Genomic DNA, 16,422 nt, shown 5'->3' on the forward strand with positions numbered 1-16,422 from the left:
GTTGTTAATGCCAGTGGCTGTGCTCATACAACTTCATAGAAAAGCAGCACTGAAGGATGCAGAAATGCTCGTCTCTCTGAGGCTTAAGTCATAAACATATAGCAGTACTTGTCTCAAATAAAGCAGTCACACCTATATTCAGCATTTCATTTTCATTCACGCAAATGCACCACAAAAAACATAGATTTGTAAGGACACAAATGATTTAACCATATAGATAGATATTGTCCCTAGCAGGTAATGTGGTTTTGCTGGAAAAACCGACTAATCTAGCAAAATTGCACCAAAAATGCTTGTGTCTGATGGACATAGGCAGTGTTTTCCTTCAAAATTTTACTTGTGCTGTGGGCCAGCACCTGGTGAATAGCAGTTTGAACTGCACTTGAAATTAATGGGAGAGAAAAACAATGATATGAGTGAGACTTTAAAGGTACACCCTAAACATCAGCGATCATCACTGCTGGCCCACGTTACAGCAGTCAGCTTTAGCTTTCACAGCATCATAGAAGATACTGAGTTGGAAAACACCCATCAGAATCATCAAGCCCAACTCCTTGTCCTGCACTGGACAGCCCAAGAGTCACACCATGTACCTGGGAGCATTGTCCAAACACTTCTTGAACTATGTCAGGCTGGTGCTGTGACCACTTCCCTAGGAAGCCTGTTAGAGTGTTCAGATATCCTCTCAGTGAAAACCTCTTCTTGGTATCCAGCCCAAACCTCCTCCTGATGCATCTTCAGGCCATTCCTTCAGGTGCTGTCACTGGTCATCACCCCAGAGAAGAGCTCAGTGCCTGCCCTTCCTGTGCCCCTCACGAGGAAGCTGTGACTGCAATGAGGTCTGTCCCCTGTTCTCCAGGCTGAACAAGGCAAGGGACCTCAACTGCTCCTCACATGGCTTCTCTTCAAGGCCCTTCCATCTTGGACTCTTTTGGAACTCTCTAACACTTCAATGTCTTTTTCATATTGTGGCACCCAAAAACTGCCCCCAGCACTCAAGGTGAGACCACTCCAGCTCAGAGCAGAGCAGGAAAATCCCTTCCCTTGCCCGGCTGGCAATGCTGTTGCATCAACCAGGACCACCTGTTTGTTGGCAACATTAAGGGATTATTTGAGACACAGAGATAACTCAACACTGAAATAATTTCACCTTCAGTGAAGCTAAGTAGTAGTAATGAAATATGGTGAAATATACCAGCCTTGAATAATTTTATTCCTGAGTAAAAAAGAAAATTATTCCATCTGTGAAAGATAATTTGGAGCCTGTGTAATGAGTGTGTAACAATTATCTGACACACTCATTTTATCTTACCATTATTAAAATTTAAAAAAACAAAAAACCAAAAAACCCCACAGCAAGTGCAAGGGTAAATGTAAAACTTAAAGTTTCATAAGCAATCAGATTCAGATTATGACTACATGTAACTCAGTCTCCAGATTTACATTGGAAATAAACGACATAACAACTTACTGAGGTTATTTCACCCAACTGCTTTTTGAAGAGTAATTTTTATAAAATGAAAATGAATATTTGCAATTTTATTCCTATAAAATAAAAATACATGTTTGTGCTTCCAGTTTATAGGAAAACAAATACCTTCAAACTGCAGATGGGTGCATGACCTGATCATTCACCCCGATTGAAAGCTCAAAGACATAATTTAAGAGGGTTGCAAGGTAAACTCACGTGAACCAAGCACTCTTACCCCACCACATATGATAAGCATCAGCACGGATAGACATTCTGTGGGTCCAAGTTTTTATGACATAAACTGTGATCCCAACCAGAGGAGATCTGTGAACCTATTACTTGCTTTCCAAAATTTGCTTTAAGACCTATATATTCCCAGAAAACATGTGATCTCAACCTGGAACAGACTCCAAGTTTTCTTTTAACAAGTGGAATAAACATAATTCATCTCAACACCATCCATGTTTAATGTTAAAGAGAGTGTTTTCCTTCCTGGGAATTAAGGTTGAGCTTGAAATTCTAGCAATACCCAAAAAGTCATTTCAAATGAGAAAACAACTGTCCATTACAGATTTATTCCAGCTTCAAAGGAGATATAAACAATTACTAGCTAAGAATTCATTGTCTAGGATAGATTTTTCAAAAGTACTTTATAAAGGTAGTTAATAATTCCTACCCACTTTTGTCAAAATGAGCTAAAGATCTTACTTTAAAGTAGCAGTCAGGAGTTCTGCAGTGCAAGAACTCCTACATCACTTCTTTAAAGCCCTGAAGTTCCTGTCATAAATAGTAAAGAGAAGGAACAAAAAGTGTGGGAGGCGGGGGGGGGAGGCAACAGAGGGGAGTATATTCCCTTAAAGTTGAAAAGAGTAAAGCTGGCACCACTTAAATCTTTCTTTAAGCAACATCACAGAAAAAAATCTTTTCCATCACAGAAAAAATCTTTTACTCTGCCAGAGGTATTCCAGATTGGTGGTTCTCAAAATGCCAGTGTATGTCAAAGAAGCAAAATGCAGTCAACAAGGCTCATTATGCCCTGTTGCTGGTACCAGAAGACCTTTCTTATCCCTTCTGTCAATTCTAGGTGGATGTCAGCCTGTGCTTCACAGAAAAATTCCATTTCTTTGTCGAGATGAAACTCAGGATGCCCTGACATCAAAAGTATCAAGTCAGAAATGCCACCCTCAGGCAATTTGCTTATTGATGATTTATATAAACAAAGAAATCTGTTAGCACTAATCAAACCCAGGTCTTCCTTAATCCCATATTATCTAAATATATCTCACACCTTAATCTGATGGTGATCCTGCATCTACTACCCCATACCTCAACTCCTATGGGAATGGGCAGGGGAACTCCCAAAGAGTTGTCTAATGAGAAATATGAAGAACAGCTTGTATAATTGGACCAGAAAGCAAAAAGGATCATGTGCAAAAATGAAATTACTGTCAGTAGATAGGGTACTCAGGTGAAGATGCTTACAGAAGAAAAAAAAAGGGTTTAAACTACAAGTCAATAGAGGAATTTTCATAATTTAAACAAAGTAATGTGACACAATCAGATTAGACTAACACAGATAGACATCCAACCTGATTTTTAAAAAAATCCAGCTTCAGTGTTCAATAGTAATTTCTGAATTTTTTAAAGAGTTGCCAGGCATTCATGGTACATTCAGTGGTGCTTCCTACACTTTCTGCTTACAGTACACAGAAATCATTTAGACTATCTGGAATACAAGTGTCACACATCCTCAAATCACAACAGCTACCTGGACATCTAAGAGCTGCATGCCTGATAAGAACCAGGTTTCTTTTAAAAGCATAAATGTGCACATGTGTGTAGGTGCATAGAGGGAGAAAAATAAAGAGCAGCAAGACCTCTGTTCATGTCCTGAAGTCTATAAAAGAAGTTCAACCTTAAGAAAATAAATCTTAGTTGCATATTGGAATTGAATTGAAAATTTTGTTGGGAACAGTGCTATCCCTACAGAATCCAGCTATTTGTCAGTGCCACACACAAGATTGTGTGTATAAACACAGATCACATGGTTTACTTTCTCCTCTGGTTCTGAGGCATCCAGTTTTCCTCCTCTTTCAGTAAAATGCTGCTGAAGTCCTCTTTTCAAGCACCCAGTGTGTTTCCTACATTAAACAGCAATACAGACAGTGAAAAATGCAATTAAACTCTTATTGGACTACAGCATTGATACAGAATTTAGGCCAGTTATTTCCCAGATAATATGAACCACTGGTTTGCTTAATAAATTTATATCATCTGGTTATTATCATATCCCCACTGTTTCAGGGTATGATGAAGTGTCAGTGACAATATGCAAGGCTCCTCTGAGGCCACTGCCTAAACTTGCCTTCAGCTACTGTAAAAATTATGCTAGGGACAGAAAACTAGTATTTTTTTCTTCTGTAATGGTCTTTCTGACCAGATTTTTCAGATAAATTTAAATGCATCCCTACATGAATTCTTGCCAAGCCACACATTCTTCCTTGAGTAATCCTTGAGCATCCTTTGATGCTAGTTTGTCACTGAGATTAAATATATACTTCACACAGTACTGAATGCTGTCTGCAGCGAACTGGGAAGAAACTGCTTGCTATCAGCACTTCTCTAGGTGAGCAACAGCAAGGGACAAGGCCAGTGACCTCAACTCTTCATAAAAACCATGTATTTCAAAACTTCAACCAATGTAAATGTATGGTTTATAAGATTTCATTTGCGCAATGTTATGTATCTTTATTGCATTCCATCCAAGTTAACAGCTGGATTAAAGCCCACATGGGAAACTGTTGGGAAATTTCTGGCTTTTGAAAAAAGGCAAGGCAGAACAAATTCATAGCCAGCTGAATTGATATTGGTAATTGTCATCAGAAAGAATGTTAACATGAAGACATTTCTGACTAACTGCTGCAACTTTTAAAAGTGAATATCTTGAAAATTTAATACATAAAATATTCTGGCATATCAAGTTTGCAATGCACAAAAAGAAAAAGTTTAATTTATCTAAGCAAAAAGTTACACATCACTTTTAAAGGTATTCTATGACCAAAGCACATCTACTCTTCCAGAATAACTGTACCATACTGAAAAAAGGATTTATGAAGGTAAGTCTCATCCTTCTGAGGAGCATGATTCCCTGGAAGCACTAGGATTTTCCATGACAATAGTTCTCCAGTTCCAAGTAGGTATTTTTCCATTTCATGTGCCTCATGAAACCAGAGGTCCCCAAGTCAGCCTCAGCAAACAATGACTTCAACCTATTTTCTTTTCCCAAAGATCAGATTTAGGGTCAGGACAGATGAACACTGTTTAGCTGGTATGGTAAAGGGCTTCTCTTCCTCTTGTCTTGTCTGTAGCCCATGTAAAAGCTAAAAAAGGACTTCTGCCACCAGACCTGCCACCCAGCCAGCCTCCAGGAGGACCACACAAACCAAAAAATCCTGCTTACCTGACATTCTTACCAAAGTAATGGAAGTTCTGCTCTCACAGAAGTTAAAAGATGGAAAGAGAAAATGCCCTTTCACCCAATCTACCAGAGTTGTTTACTGTACCTGAGATACTAAGTGACTGCAAGTGCCGTTGCTGCCATGAACAACTGCATGCTGTTCCGTATGGCCAGATCAAAAGGTTGCCTATGGAAAGGTTAAAAATACTCCTACAACACTGTATTATCCCCTGGCAAACAATGTGGAAAGAAAAGTAGCTGCAGTGATCATCAGACATCTTGGAGTGAAAGTGGCTATTCCTCGAACACTGTCTCCTCAGTTCCCCAGAGGCTAGTGGTTCCCTTCTACTGGGAATGCAACTGTGAGCTGAACAGTAGCATCCCACTTGCCCCAGGCTTCACAGTCTTGGAAATTAACTTTTTTTGCCTCCTTTCTACTTGCAAGTCAAAGCAAAAGGCCTCTGAGGGGATCATGAGAGTATTTCCTACAGAAAACCCCTGGCACAGGAAAACCTTGATCTGAGTGTCTCCAAAACCCAAGGAAGGCACTGGCACAGGAGCACAGGCATGTGAGCATATATTTTGAACTTTGGGTAATTATGCTCAGATTTTTCTAATGCAGGTAAATGGGCCAGGATTTATTATTTCAGTCTCTTAAAAATGTATAAAGAAAAAAAATTCAAATCTCTTTCTGTATAGTTTTAAATTTACTCTTTCTTCTTGCCCCAAATCATCCCTCACTTAAAAGAAACAGGGGAAGACACCTTGATGAGGATTGAAGAGGAAATCTCACCAAGATACTCTTGCAGTTTCCCAGTGCTTATTCTGCTCCTGTGAACAAAGGGAAAGAATAATAGGTGGATTTCTCTTTACCCTAAAGGAAAACACCTGATACACATAGAACTAGCTCAGTTCAGGCACATTAGTATAAATTTGGTGTATTAGTCCTTTTCAGTGCTGTGTTTCTTTTTGTCCTCTCTTATTCTTAACAGCAAGACAGACTCACTACTAATGGGACAGAAAATGATAAATATAGTATGTTTTCCTTTTGGACAGGAAAGCAAAGGTTTATTGAGAGGGCACTAACCTCACATCCCTTCCTAACCATTACTTGATATGGCTATTGCACAAGTAATGGGACGAAGTGTCACACTGAGCTCCTGAAAACACTGTGTCTGTAGTCTCAGTGTTGTACACAGTTGTACCCTCTTACATCAGTATCTGGACACATCAATTCATCTCAGAAAGATAAGAACGTTGCCAGTGCTGTCCTCATAGTCACAAGGGATTCCCAATGCTCCAAAGCAAATGATATAGCTGTGCTGTGTTTATGGGAGGACACAGCTTCCAGGGTGCAACAACAGAGCAGGGAATCGATTAGGAGCCATCTCAGGACATTAAGAGCCAAACAGCCATTCCTAAACCTGGACTGGAAGTTGTATCCCAGGAGAAATGTGCCAAATGTGAGCTCATTTCTTCTCATAGAAGGGCAGCAGCCAGCTGGAGGGGCGGGAAAGGGGGTTGCTGGCAGAGGATGGAGCTGACACCATATCACTTCAACGTGTGCACACTGAGCTCTGAGTAACGCTTTATAACAGTGCCTTATAAACCTCAGATCAGTCCTACCTCTCACCCCTCTTACCCGTATGAAAAAACACATCAGGAGAGCAATGTGAATGCAAAAGTTTTCTTTCTTGCTCTCACAGACAGAAGTTACAACATTTTGTTGCATTTAAATCCTGCCGTGCTGGTGTAAACACCAGGCATGGGTGATCCAATAGAGAGCAAGTCCAAGCTGGCTCAGCCTCAGACTTGTCGCCTTATTGACTCAGGGTTTTTAAGGCTAGGACTGGTTCAGATGCAGGATAGGTTAAATCACTTTTCAGAATTCGGAACCCACCCAAAAGCATGGGTTCAAAAGTGCATCTTGCACTCCAGGACTTAGGGTTTGTCTTCCACGTAGCAAGAACTATGGGCAGGGAAAAAGCACACAAGGCGCACAGCAAGGAGATGAGAGAAAAGTAGAACTGTAAACTGTGATGAGGCCTATTGCATGCCAAGTGTTTTCTAAGTGGTGAGAAATGAAAGTATGTGCTGGCTGTGCCGTGCTCAACAGCTTTAAGAAAAAAGCAATATACACCTGGAAGCTCCACCTTGTCTCCAAAGAAGAAGACATTTACATTGAAGAAATTTATAATGGCCATTTTCCTTTTTAGTAAACTGACCTTAATCCTCATATATTCCCCCTTTCAACCTAACCTTCCATAGTGAACCTCACATTCCATAGTGAGTCCCCTCACAAAACACCATTTTATCTGGGTTTAGAAACCCTGGTTCTGACAGTCTGCGATTGAAGACATTGTTGCACCAGCACAGATTTTGACCAGCATAGCTTTTACTCAGACCTAGGACGGACATCCCAGCCTCTGAAGCAGATCACAGAAGTAAGGCAAGGTGACAGAGGTTATAACAGGCAGATGACACTCTGGTCAGGAGGCATTTCAGACAAAGGAAGAGAAATTCCAAAGGCTTGTGCAAGACTTTCAGACAACATCCACAATTATGGGCTTTATTCAAAACAAGTGAAGTCTCCCGTTCTTCTGATAGTCTGCCATCCACCTCATTTACTTCATGGAGATGTATATGTGCTTATTTTAATGACGAGGGGCCATATAAAGAGTTGAAACATTAAGCCTTGGTGGAGGCATGAAAACCAAAAGGGAAATATTTATGTAAAAAAAAGGTAGGGATAGAGGCAGGAAAGCATGTAGGCAGAAGGCAGGAAGGCAGGCATGAAGACAGGAAGGAAGGCAGGAAGGAAGGACCAGATCTGGGGTTTTTTAAAAACTTTTTTAAAAACTTTTTTTAAAACATTGAACTGCCAGCTTGGAAGTGGCTAAACACTGACAAGACATAAGCTTCTGCTACTCCTTTCATGCTGTCCTCTAATCCCATGTGATGAAAATTTTTTCCCTTGCCATACCCAAAAACCAGAAGTGACACACCCACATTTTAAACCAGTTTGCCACAGAAAGGGTATGCATTTTTCGCTATGTCTTCAGCTTATCACAAGGTGGTCAAACAAAGGTGATAAGACACTGCCTCTTGACCTGGTGCTTACCAGCACTGATGGGTGGATGAGCCCATTGGAGAATGACACAACTGCTAAAGTACAGAGTGCAGAATTTTAGAATTAAAGCCATTGCAACTCAGGTTTTTTGTTTCACATATTTCTGTTACAATACTTCCCTCTCCCCTTCAGCTAATTCAGATCTTCCATTTTAAAAACATGGCTGGACCTTTAAGGGACATATTGGACATACCACAGGAACTTGAAAATCCTCTCTCTTTTAAAAAGTTACAGGAAGTATAAAAATGTCATATCCAAAAGACATTTACAATAAAAGAAAACAGCCTTGGGCTTGTTGAGGGCCATTATATTTGCCCTGAGCAACTCATGCTTTTAACAATTCAGATGGAAAGAAATATAGGATTTCAATAAACTAGTAAGAAAGTAAATAAATAAATAATTCACCCATCTGATGCCAGCATCAAAACAGTAGGAGACCTTATGACTTCCTTTATTTCCTTCCATATCTGGCTCTGTTGATACCGTGCAGAATGTGAACAACATAATGGCAAATTTCAAATGGGACTGAGATTATATCCAACAAAGCTAGAAGGGGAAATTCAACACCCACACAGTATATTCATATGGAAACAAACCAAATATATTTTATGTGACAGTTTGAATTTAGGTCGCACATAATTTCCTGTCTCATTTCTTGAAGACTCTTGGAATTTATTTCAGGATGCCTTATCTACACTGACACCCCCTCTGCTGAACCTTGTCTGTGAGAAGTCCCTGACAAGCAGAAATTTTAAAGGTTGAAGCTTTGAAAGAGCTTTCATAAAGGCAGTGAAGATTAAAGTGGAAGCAATGTGAAAATTACTGTACAGTAGGATCAATGAACACACCACTAATTTCTCTGCACAGCAAGAAGGACTGCGCTTATAAGCAGTGATCAAAAAAATCCACAGGTGGCAAAACTATTAAGACTTCTACATATGCTGTCTTTATAAGAAAATGAAATCTCACAAATACACACACTGCTTTCCCTTCCCTTCCAATTTGACCCAACTTTGTCTACTTTTATAGAAGTTTGGAAAAGTTCAGTTATTTCTGAAAGAAAAAAAGCTGGTCATTCATGGAAATAAATTCTAAAGAGGATACTTAAAAGGTGGATGATAGATGAAAACCTCAGACCTATGATGAAATTATTTACATTCCCTGAGATAGAAGGATATCTACGTGCTCAGATTTTACTAAGCTTTGACTTTTATTGGTCTGTGTTCAACACTACACAGGGTTAACAGACCTAAGAGAAGATCTCATTCCATGAAATGTGTATCCTTTGCTTACTCCCACCATTTTGCCTTGAATACGTCTAAGAGTTAGAACATGTTGTAACACCTTGAGTATGCAAAACTGGTCAGCCATCTGTTAAGACAAGCCTGCTGTCCATAAGGTGATGCAAAAAGCTGGAGAAGCCCACAGCAAAAATTAGCCATTCCTTTTCAAGAGTTAGGAAGAAGCTTTGGTTCAAACCTCAGTACAATATTCTGATGAAATAAGCACTTCATGCCAATTTTTTAATTAGTTGTTGTCCACAAGATGAGAAGACTTATTTTAGAACTGTCCCTGGCTTGGGCTGAAAAAAAGAATTTATTTTTCTTTTTCCTGCTCCCCATCAGGTTATTACAGCACCTGGTGGTGGAGTACGTTTTCCCTTTTTTCTTCCAATACCTTTAGCTCTTTAATTGTTTCCATAAGGATGATCTTACCATTCTTTTTTCTTCCTCAGACTGCAATTTCCCATTTTTCCCCCATGTAATTGTTTCCCATACAATTCTGAGTTTTCTTACAAAGTTAAGAAAATAGCTACAGAAAAGCAATAGAACCAACACTGCTGTCTGCAGATTTGACAGTACAACAGAAACCATGAGGTTCTATTTGGACACCTAATGACACAGTTATAAGGGATTAAGGTTTTATTTGCTTCAGTGAAAATTTAGTCATGCAGGGATTGATACTCCTCTCCTGACAAATTATTTGTCTGGTCATGTGGCCTTTTCAGACTTTACATTGACTCATGAGCCTTCTGAACATTGAAGGTTGTCCAGCTGACAGATCCATGACTACAGGTGACCACATTCCAATCTTCAGACTCTCCACAGTGTTTTATGTCACACCTTCTTTTATTATTCTTTTGCAGCCCTATGAATCTAGCAAAGTCATTAAAACAATTCATTAAAATTTAGTGACACTGGTGAAGCAGACCAGTAGCTCAACCGCCTACATTATGTGCTGACTTCTTTTGACTAAAATCCAAAACCAAAAGAACTTTCATCACACAATCTTAGTTTAGCTCATGCAAGCTTCTGCACTTGGTAGAAAAAGAAATAAGTTTTATACCTCAAGAATCTGAAGGAAGAGGTTAGTAAAACATGTCTCAATACAGAGTCCTAGAGTAATATAGGAAGAAATTATAATCACACATACTTAGTAGTATCTAGTCCTTCCTATAAGAAATGGTTTTGTTTTATAGACATGACGTATCGGAACAGCATGGGTCACAAACCAAAATAGTGAGATATTTTCACTTTGCACCTGAATATATCTCATTTAGCTCAGGATAGCTGAACTCTGCATTTCAGTTCATCCTCACCCAACCAATCTGAGCAAATGCGAGTCTGTACGTATAAATGATCCTGCATGAAAATACATTTGTGTTCTTTGGACCTCATACTGGAAAAAAACTCTTTAATATACCTACAATTTCTGAGACAGATGAGCTGACACAGCAGTAGGTAGACCTATCTACACATGAAAGGAAAAACCGTCAAGCTTTATACATTCAGATGTAAACAAGAAACATACTCATTTCACTGCCTAATTGCACTTGTGGTCATCCAAGACAGAGCCAGCTAGATAATAGGGGAGTGTAATGCCAAAGAGCCTGGAAGGAATGGACTATTGTATTTGACTATTTTCCATGCACAAATTAGCACAGCAAAAGAAAGAAATCCTGCAGAAAAACACATGTACTTTATTATAGCCCCTAGTGTTACTTCTGTAAGTACCACAACAGTAACAAAGAGCTAAAAAATACTGCTGAAAAGATGCAAATAACAAATGCAAATGTGTTTAAATGTCCTTCTGACATGACGTGATTTGACTTCTAGTTCGTCTTGAGCTCATGGCTGCTTTTGGTTTGGCCACATTCCTTTGAGTTAGACAACTGTGATTTGCTTGTTCTAGGCTTTTATTTTTAAACTGACAGAAAGGAGAATCTTTGGAACAAAATGCCTGCTTTCTTTTGTTACTCTTAAAACCAGTATGTTCTTAGGATGAAAAGTTCATGGAGCAATAAGCAAAATTCTACAAATATCTGGTCTTTCTCTGGAAAGAGAAACTTTTCATACTACTTTTTCAAGACAAGCACCTTTGTGTTATGGCTCAGATTCTTAAGAATAGCCGTGAAAATACTTAATAAATGCTAGAGAAATACTTAATAAATGCTAGAGAAACTGGTTCTCTGAGTATGAAGCAAGTTTTAGGACAGTTAACAAAATACACTAGGGACCCCCAGTGACCTTACTCAAGCACCACTCAACTGAAAATGAATACAGTTTCTTCTGAAGAAGGCTGAGAACCCCAGTGGAGCAGTGAGCTGCGCTCACTACTTCACCACTGCAGGCAGCTGATAGTGAGAGAAAGAGGAGGGGTTATTGCTGTTGCTGCCTGTGGACTTGTCACAGCCTGTGAGGTTGCTAAGGCTCAATTACCTTAGCATCACCTGTACATAGGCTGTACACGTGCCTGGGCTGTGAAACCTCCTTCCTGAGGTGAGGATGCTCAATGAAGAATTTAGGGGCTACTTTGCTCTACGGTGTCATACTGAAAATTTAGGAACGCGAGATAAGTTATTCTAAGACCAATCTAGTAAGCATTTATTGAGAAACCTTAGTGCTTACAACTGTGAACTTTTGCTGATGTTACTGAAGTGCCACAGGACAAGAAGCTGCTGCTGATGGTTATTGTGGGAAAGATAGGGCCTTTAGAAGAGATACAAGGTGGTGCACATAAATCTAAATGTTGATTGTCCAAATCCAAATGTCATGGGTTTCAAACTCATTCTGTATACTTGGCTAAAGGCTAACATCTAGGATGCTGACAGTCAGGTCACAGCCTGATTTAATGACTTCTTTTTTTCCTCTCAAAAAACATCTATGAGCTTTCTACCATGCCTTTGGTGAACCCATGCTGCAATAAACTACAGTAGGAATGGGTGTACCATGGTATCCTACAACTTATCCCTATCTCTAGCCAAGCTGTAAGTTAAACACTGGAATGTTTACCTAATCTCCTGCTGAAAGCAAGTGAGAGATTTTCCGAACTATGGAAGGAGCAAAAGAATGGTCTGATTCAGAAAAGAAAGTTAAGCTTGCTTCACATCACTGTTCTTAAGGTACAAAGAGATTTGGTGGGAGGTGGGGGGAAATCTCGAGGCAGGGTAAGTCATACAAAAAAAACCTATTATAATGTGGAATATAATGCATAACAGTTGGCACCAGAATGAATTATTTATTTTCATGAATCAGGGACTGAGGACTTAATTCACAGCAGCAGAGTGATATACAAATATTATGAGTATGAGTTTAACATGGGGCCAAATCCCACAGTCTTTACACATTCTTGTTGAGTCACGTCTCCTGTTGATCTTCCTGAAATTAGTCCTGCAGGATTGTCTCAATCATTACTGACTTATTACAGTCATCAGGTAATAAACATCTCATTTTCATACATGAAAGAGAATCTACGCTGACTTTATGCCATTTTGTGCGAATTCAGTATTATAAATGAAAAACAGACTTTAAAACAAAGTAAGACTTTTAGATCAGTACAGATAGCATTCTTTTTTCTAGTGCTCAAATAGTATTTAGTGACTCTATATCAAAAAAGCTGTTCCTTTTTTCTTTTTTAATAGTACAATCATTTAAAATAAATATTTTGAACAGGGTTATCCTACTGTTTAGCTCTCCATGAGGTTACTAAAAATTGTGTTAAGATTAGTTTACAATGATTACTACAGATTGGTTGACATGGATAAATAAGATGGAAGCTGCTATGAAATTAATGTATTTCTTAATGATGCTTTGCTATTTGAACTACTACATTCAATCAAATTCTAGGAAAATGGCAAAATACCTATGCCAAGATGACTCTGGTATCAAAAGTGGATGTATATTAATATCCTTTCTGCAGATGTTCTGATTGCCAATACACCACTCATAAAATTAAGTATGAGTCAAAATGGAACATATAATGTCAATCAAACAGCATAGGTAAATCTCTCAGCTGTCAGCATCCTATCAGGATAATCAGGGGAAGTATGCAGGAAAATAATATAGCAATGATCAAGTTTATCGCTCAGAAGTATACCAGATATCACAGAATGCATCTTTCAAAGATTGATATAGACTTGACTCTGTAATGAGGTGCAGAATTAATTAGAGCTCATTTAAACTGGTTTCAGGAAAAAGTTCAGTACATGCTGTACCTGTTTTCTCAGCATGCGCATAGCTAAAACTTTTTTCTTTTTTTTTTTTTTTTTTAAAGGAAGAAAATTCCAGGAACATTACAGCACGATATAGTTTGATTTAAAGAGCAGAGAAACAGCTCCTCTCTACATCCCAAGCAGTTAAATCACCATTTACAGGTCATTTAGAAGTTTGTAAAGCTGATGCCAACATCAACGACTTGGTTCTACCTGCAGCAACCCACAATATCAAGGCTCCAAGTCTGTAGTGCTGTAGAGAGGATAAAATTTACATGACTCGTTCAAAACAAACTCTCTCCAGCTGCGATTTCAAGAGATTAAAAACATACCCACCCGCATATATGCACACCGACACAGTATCAGCTACAGGCGGTGCATATCCTAGGAAAGAAATGGCATTTACCAGGATGAGGGAAGCTAGAAGCAGGGTGCCAGCGGTTGTCCAGCGGCAGCACTCCATGGTCGGGCCGGTGCCGGAGCTGCGGTCAGACACGCGCAAGCTGCGAGGAGCTCGGCGGGCGGCTGTCACATCCAGCGCCGCTCCAGCTTCAGCCCCGCTTCTCCGCCTCCATCAGCCCCGCTCACTTCTACCGACCCAGGCGCGGGTGGGTGGGTTGGCGTGAGCAGCGGGGAAGCGCTCCTTGAGCCGGCGTTTAGCCAATCCCCCTCCTGCTACTCAGACTTGCAGCGCAACAAAGCCAAGAGGTCTGGGGAAAGCGTAGCAGCTACAGAGGGGAAGGAAAAGGAGAGCGGGAGAGGAGGAGTAGTAGGAGGAGAGAGGCAGAATGGCAGAGCTGAACGGAGCTGCTCTCCCTGCAGCTCCCGGAGCTCCGCTTCACCACTTGCCACGAGCTGCTCACGCTTACTGCTAGGTCAGTAGCTCTCCTGAGCGTGCATTGTTCCAGATAGGAGGGAAACTTAATCTGTGTCAATACATAACGTATGCCATACAAAGCACCAACAGGAAAATGCTTACATCCTTCAGGGAGAACGCGCAGTTTGCTAAAGGCTCGATTCTTTACAGAAAAGTGCTCTCTTTAACACTCTTTGATCAGCAATAAAGAGGTCTGACTCTGCTTTAAAATTGTGAAGCAAAAATCTTTTCAACAGGCCGGGTGACAGTCTTTCCGTAACTACATTTTTATACTTTGGGGAAATTTAAAACCTGAGCTATTGGAAGGAAAGTGGGATCATTGGAGGAAGAATTTTGCACAGAAAGGCAAAGACTCACATACCTCAGGAAAGGAGGGAACTCTGCCTTTCAAGTATTAATTTGACAGACAGGAGTTTCAAACAACTGCTCTCAGTCTGTTCAGAGTTCATTTAGTTTGCCTGCCTATGTTTCTGCATTGCCTGAATCCTCAAAAAAAAATTTTTTTTTACTGTCTGTTTATCTTATTCTCTGAAGGAGAAATTGCATACTGGATCCAAGAATTTTCTAAAAGCAGTAGGCATTCTCCCACATTGTGCTGAGCTGGATGCCTTGCAGTTACAACATTTTGGTGCTGCAGGGCACATCATGTCCAGATGGGCATATAGGAAGCCCAGTGAAGTCGTGATTCTGGCATGTCAGCTCAGACAATGGAGAAAAGTAAGGTATGTATGTGTTGGGGGGGAGAATAGTATGCTAGCCATGATTCTTAAAAGTGACTGAACTCAGAAGCTAGCAAAGGAAAAGGAAACTCTGTCAAGGGCCAGGACTGGGGACAGAAAGAAAAAAGGAGCAAGGGTAGACCACAGACTGTTTAAGAGAACTTTGCATCAGTAGAAATTAAAATCAGCTGGGGGGAAAAGCTGGATGAACAGATGGAGAGTGATATAGACTTTGTAAAAGAAAAGGAACTGGGTGGAAAAATGAAAAAGAGTCACAGATGTTGAGAAGTCAGATAGGAGGATGGAAGTATCCGGCTTTGTATAACAGGAACAGAAACATAAACAGTGAAGATATCTGAAGGCCAAAATAGAAAAGATTTCAACTAGATGGAGATAGGCTTTAGGAAATGAGGATGAAGAAGAAATTTCAAATAAGAAATGAAAATAATTAGGAACAGTGGAAGAAATAGATTTCAGCCTTCACTGCCCAGCAGTCATTTGGTTGGGTACCTTTGGAATTGGCAGGTGAGGAAGCAGGGCCTGAAAGACTGAAAAGGCTCAGTAGGAAGGCATTATGATGGAAAATTCTGTAGCTGGACTGAATATAGCAGGGATGAGAAAAGGTTTGAAACAGGTTCCAAGATTTCTCTAGTACATCCTTATGTATCTCTACAGCAACTTCAGTGCCTTCTTCATGGAGGAAAGGAGAGGGATGGACCACTTTGCACCATCAGAAATGAGGAGGCAACCATAGGATGACATCAATGGAGAAATTATGACTTCTCCTATTGTCATTTAAAACTTAGGAAACTCAACATATAAATCTACTAAACATCTAGTGTACCTTTTACAAACAACACCATTATCCAACCAAAGTAAAGCCCTCATATTTTTTTGTTCACCAGCAGAATCAACACATACATGAGAGCTGCACAAAAGGATTTTATCCATACATCTCCTAGCTACTGTTGTATGTTTTCCACCTTACTCTTTTCCTTTTCTACAAGACTAATGTCATTGGAGAAGTACTTACAATAGTTCCTGGAATTCATGTAAATGAAATTCTCAAGACAAACTTTTAAATGTAAACAGCAAGATTTTTAGTACTGAACAGATGAATCTTGACTGCTTTATTTTTAAGAAAAAACTGCTGCAATTATGATTACATGACTTAAAATGGATGGAACAACTGACAAAGATGTTTTCATAACCATGTGTTTGGGTTTGTTCGTGTGGTTTATTTTTATTTTTATTTTCTTTCTCTTAGTCTGCCTTTA

At 39.7% G+C, this 16,422-nt stretch overlaps 1 protein-coding gene across 2 annotated transcripts in view; it reads right to left on the reverse strand.

Annotated features, from left to right (window-relative positions):
• ADAMTSL1 (ADAMTS like 1) overlaps positions 1-16,422 on the reverse strand; it is a 392,370-nt gene that overhangs the window by 162,574 nt on the left and 213,374 nt on the right. Inside the window, exon 1 of one of the 2 annotated variants that reach the window (XM_018918349.3) lies at positions 13,956-14,271. The exons of the other annotated variant lie outside the window; for it this stretch is intronic. Within the exon in view, the coding sequence (XP_018773894.2) occupies positions 13,956-14,012 (57 nt within the window). The 5' untranslated portion in view covers positions 14,013-14,271. Of the gene's footprint in view, positions 1-13,955; positions 14,272-16,422 lie in introns of those variants that run through there. 2 annotated transcript variants of the gene reach the window in all.

Source organism: Serinus canaria, chromosome Z (genome assembly GCF_022539315.1).
Source record: "Serinus canaria isolate serCan28SL12 chromosome Z, serCan2020, whole genome shotgun sequence".
NCBI classification, from domain to species: Eukaryota; Metazoa; Chordata; class Aves; order Passeriformes; family Fringillidae; genus Serinus; species Serinus canaria.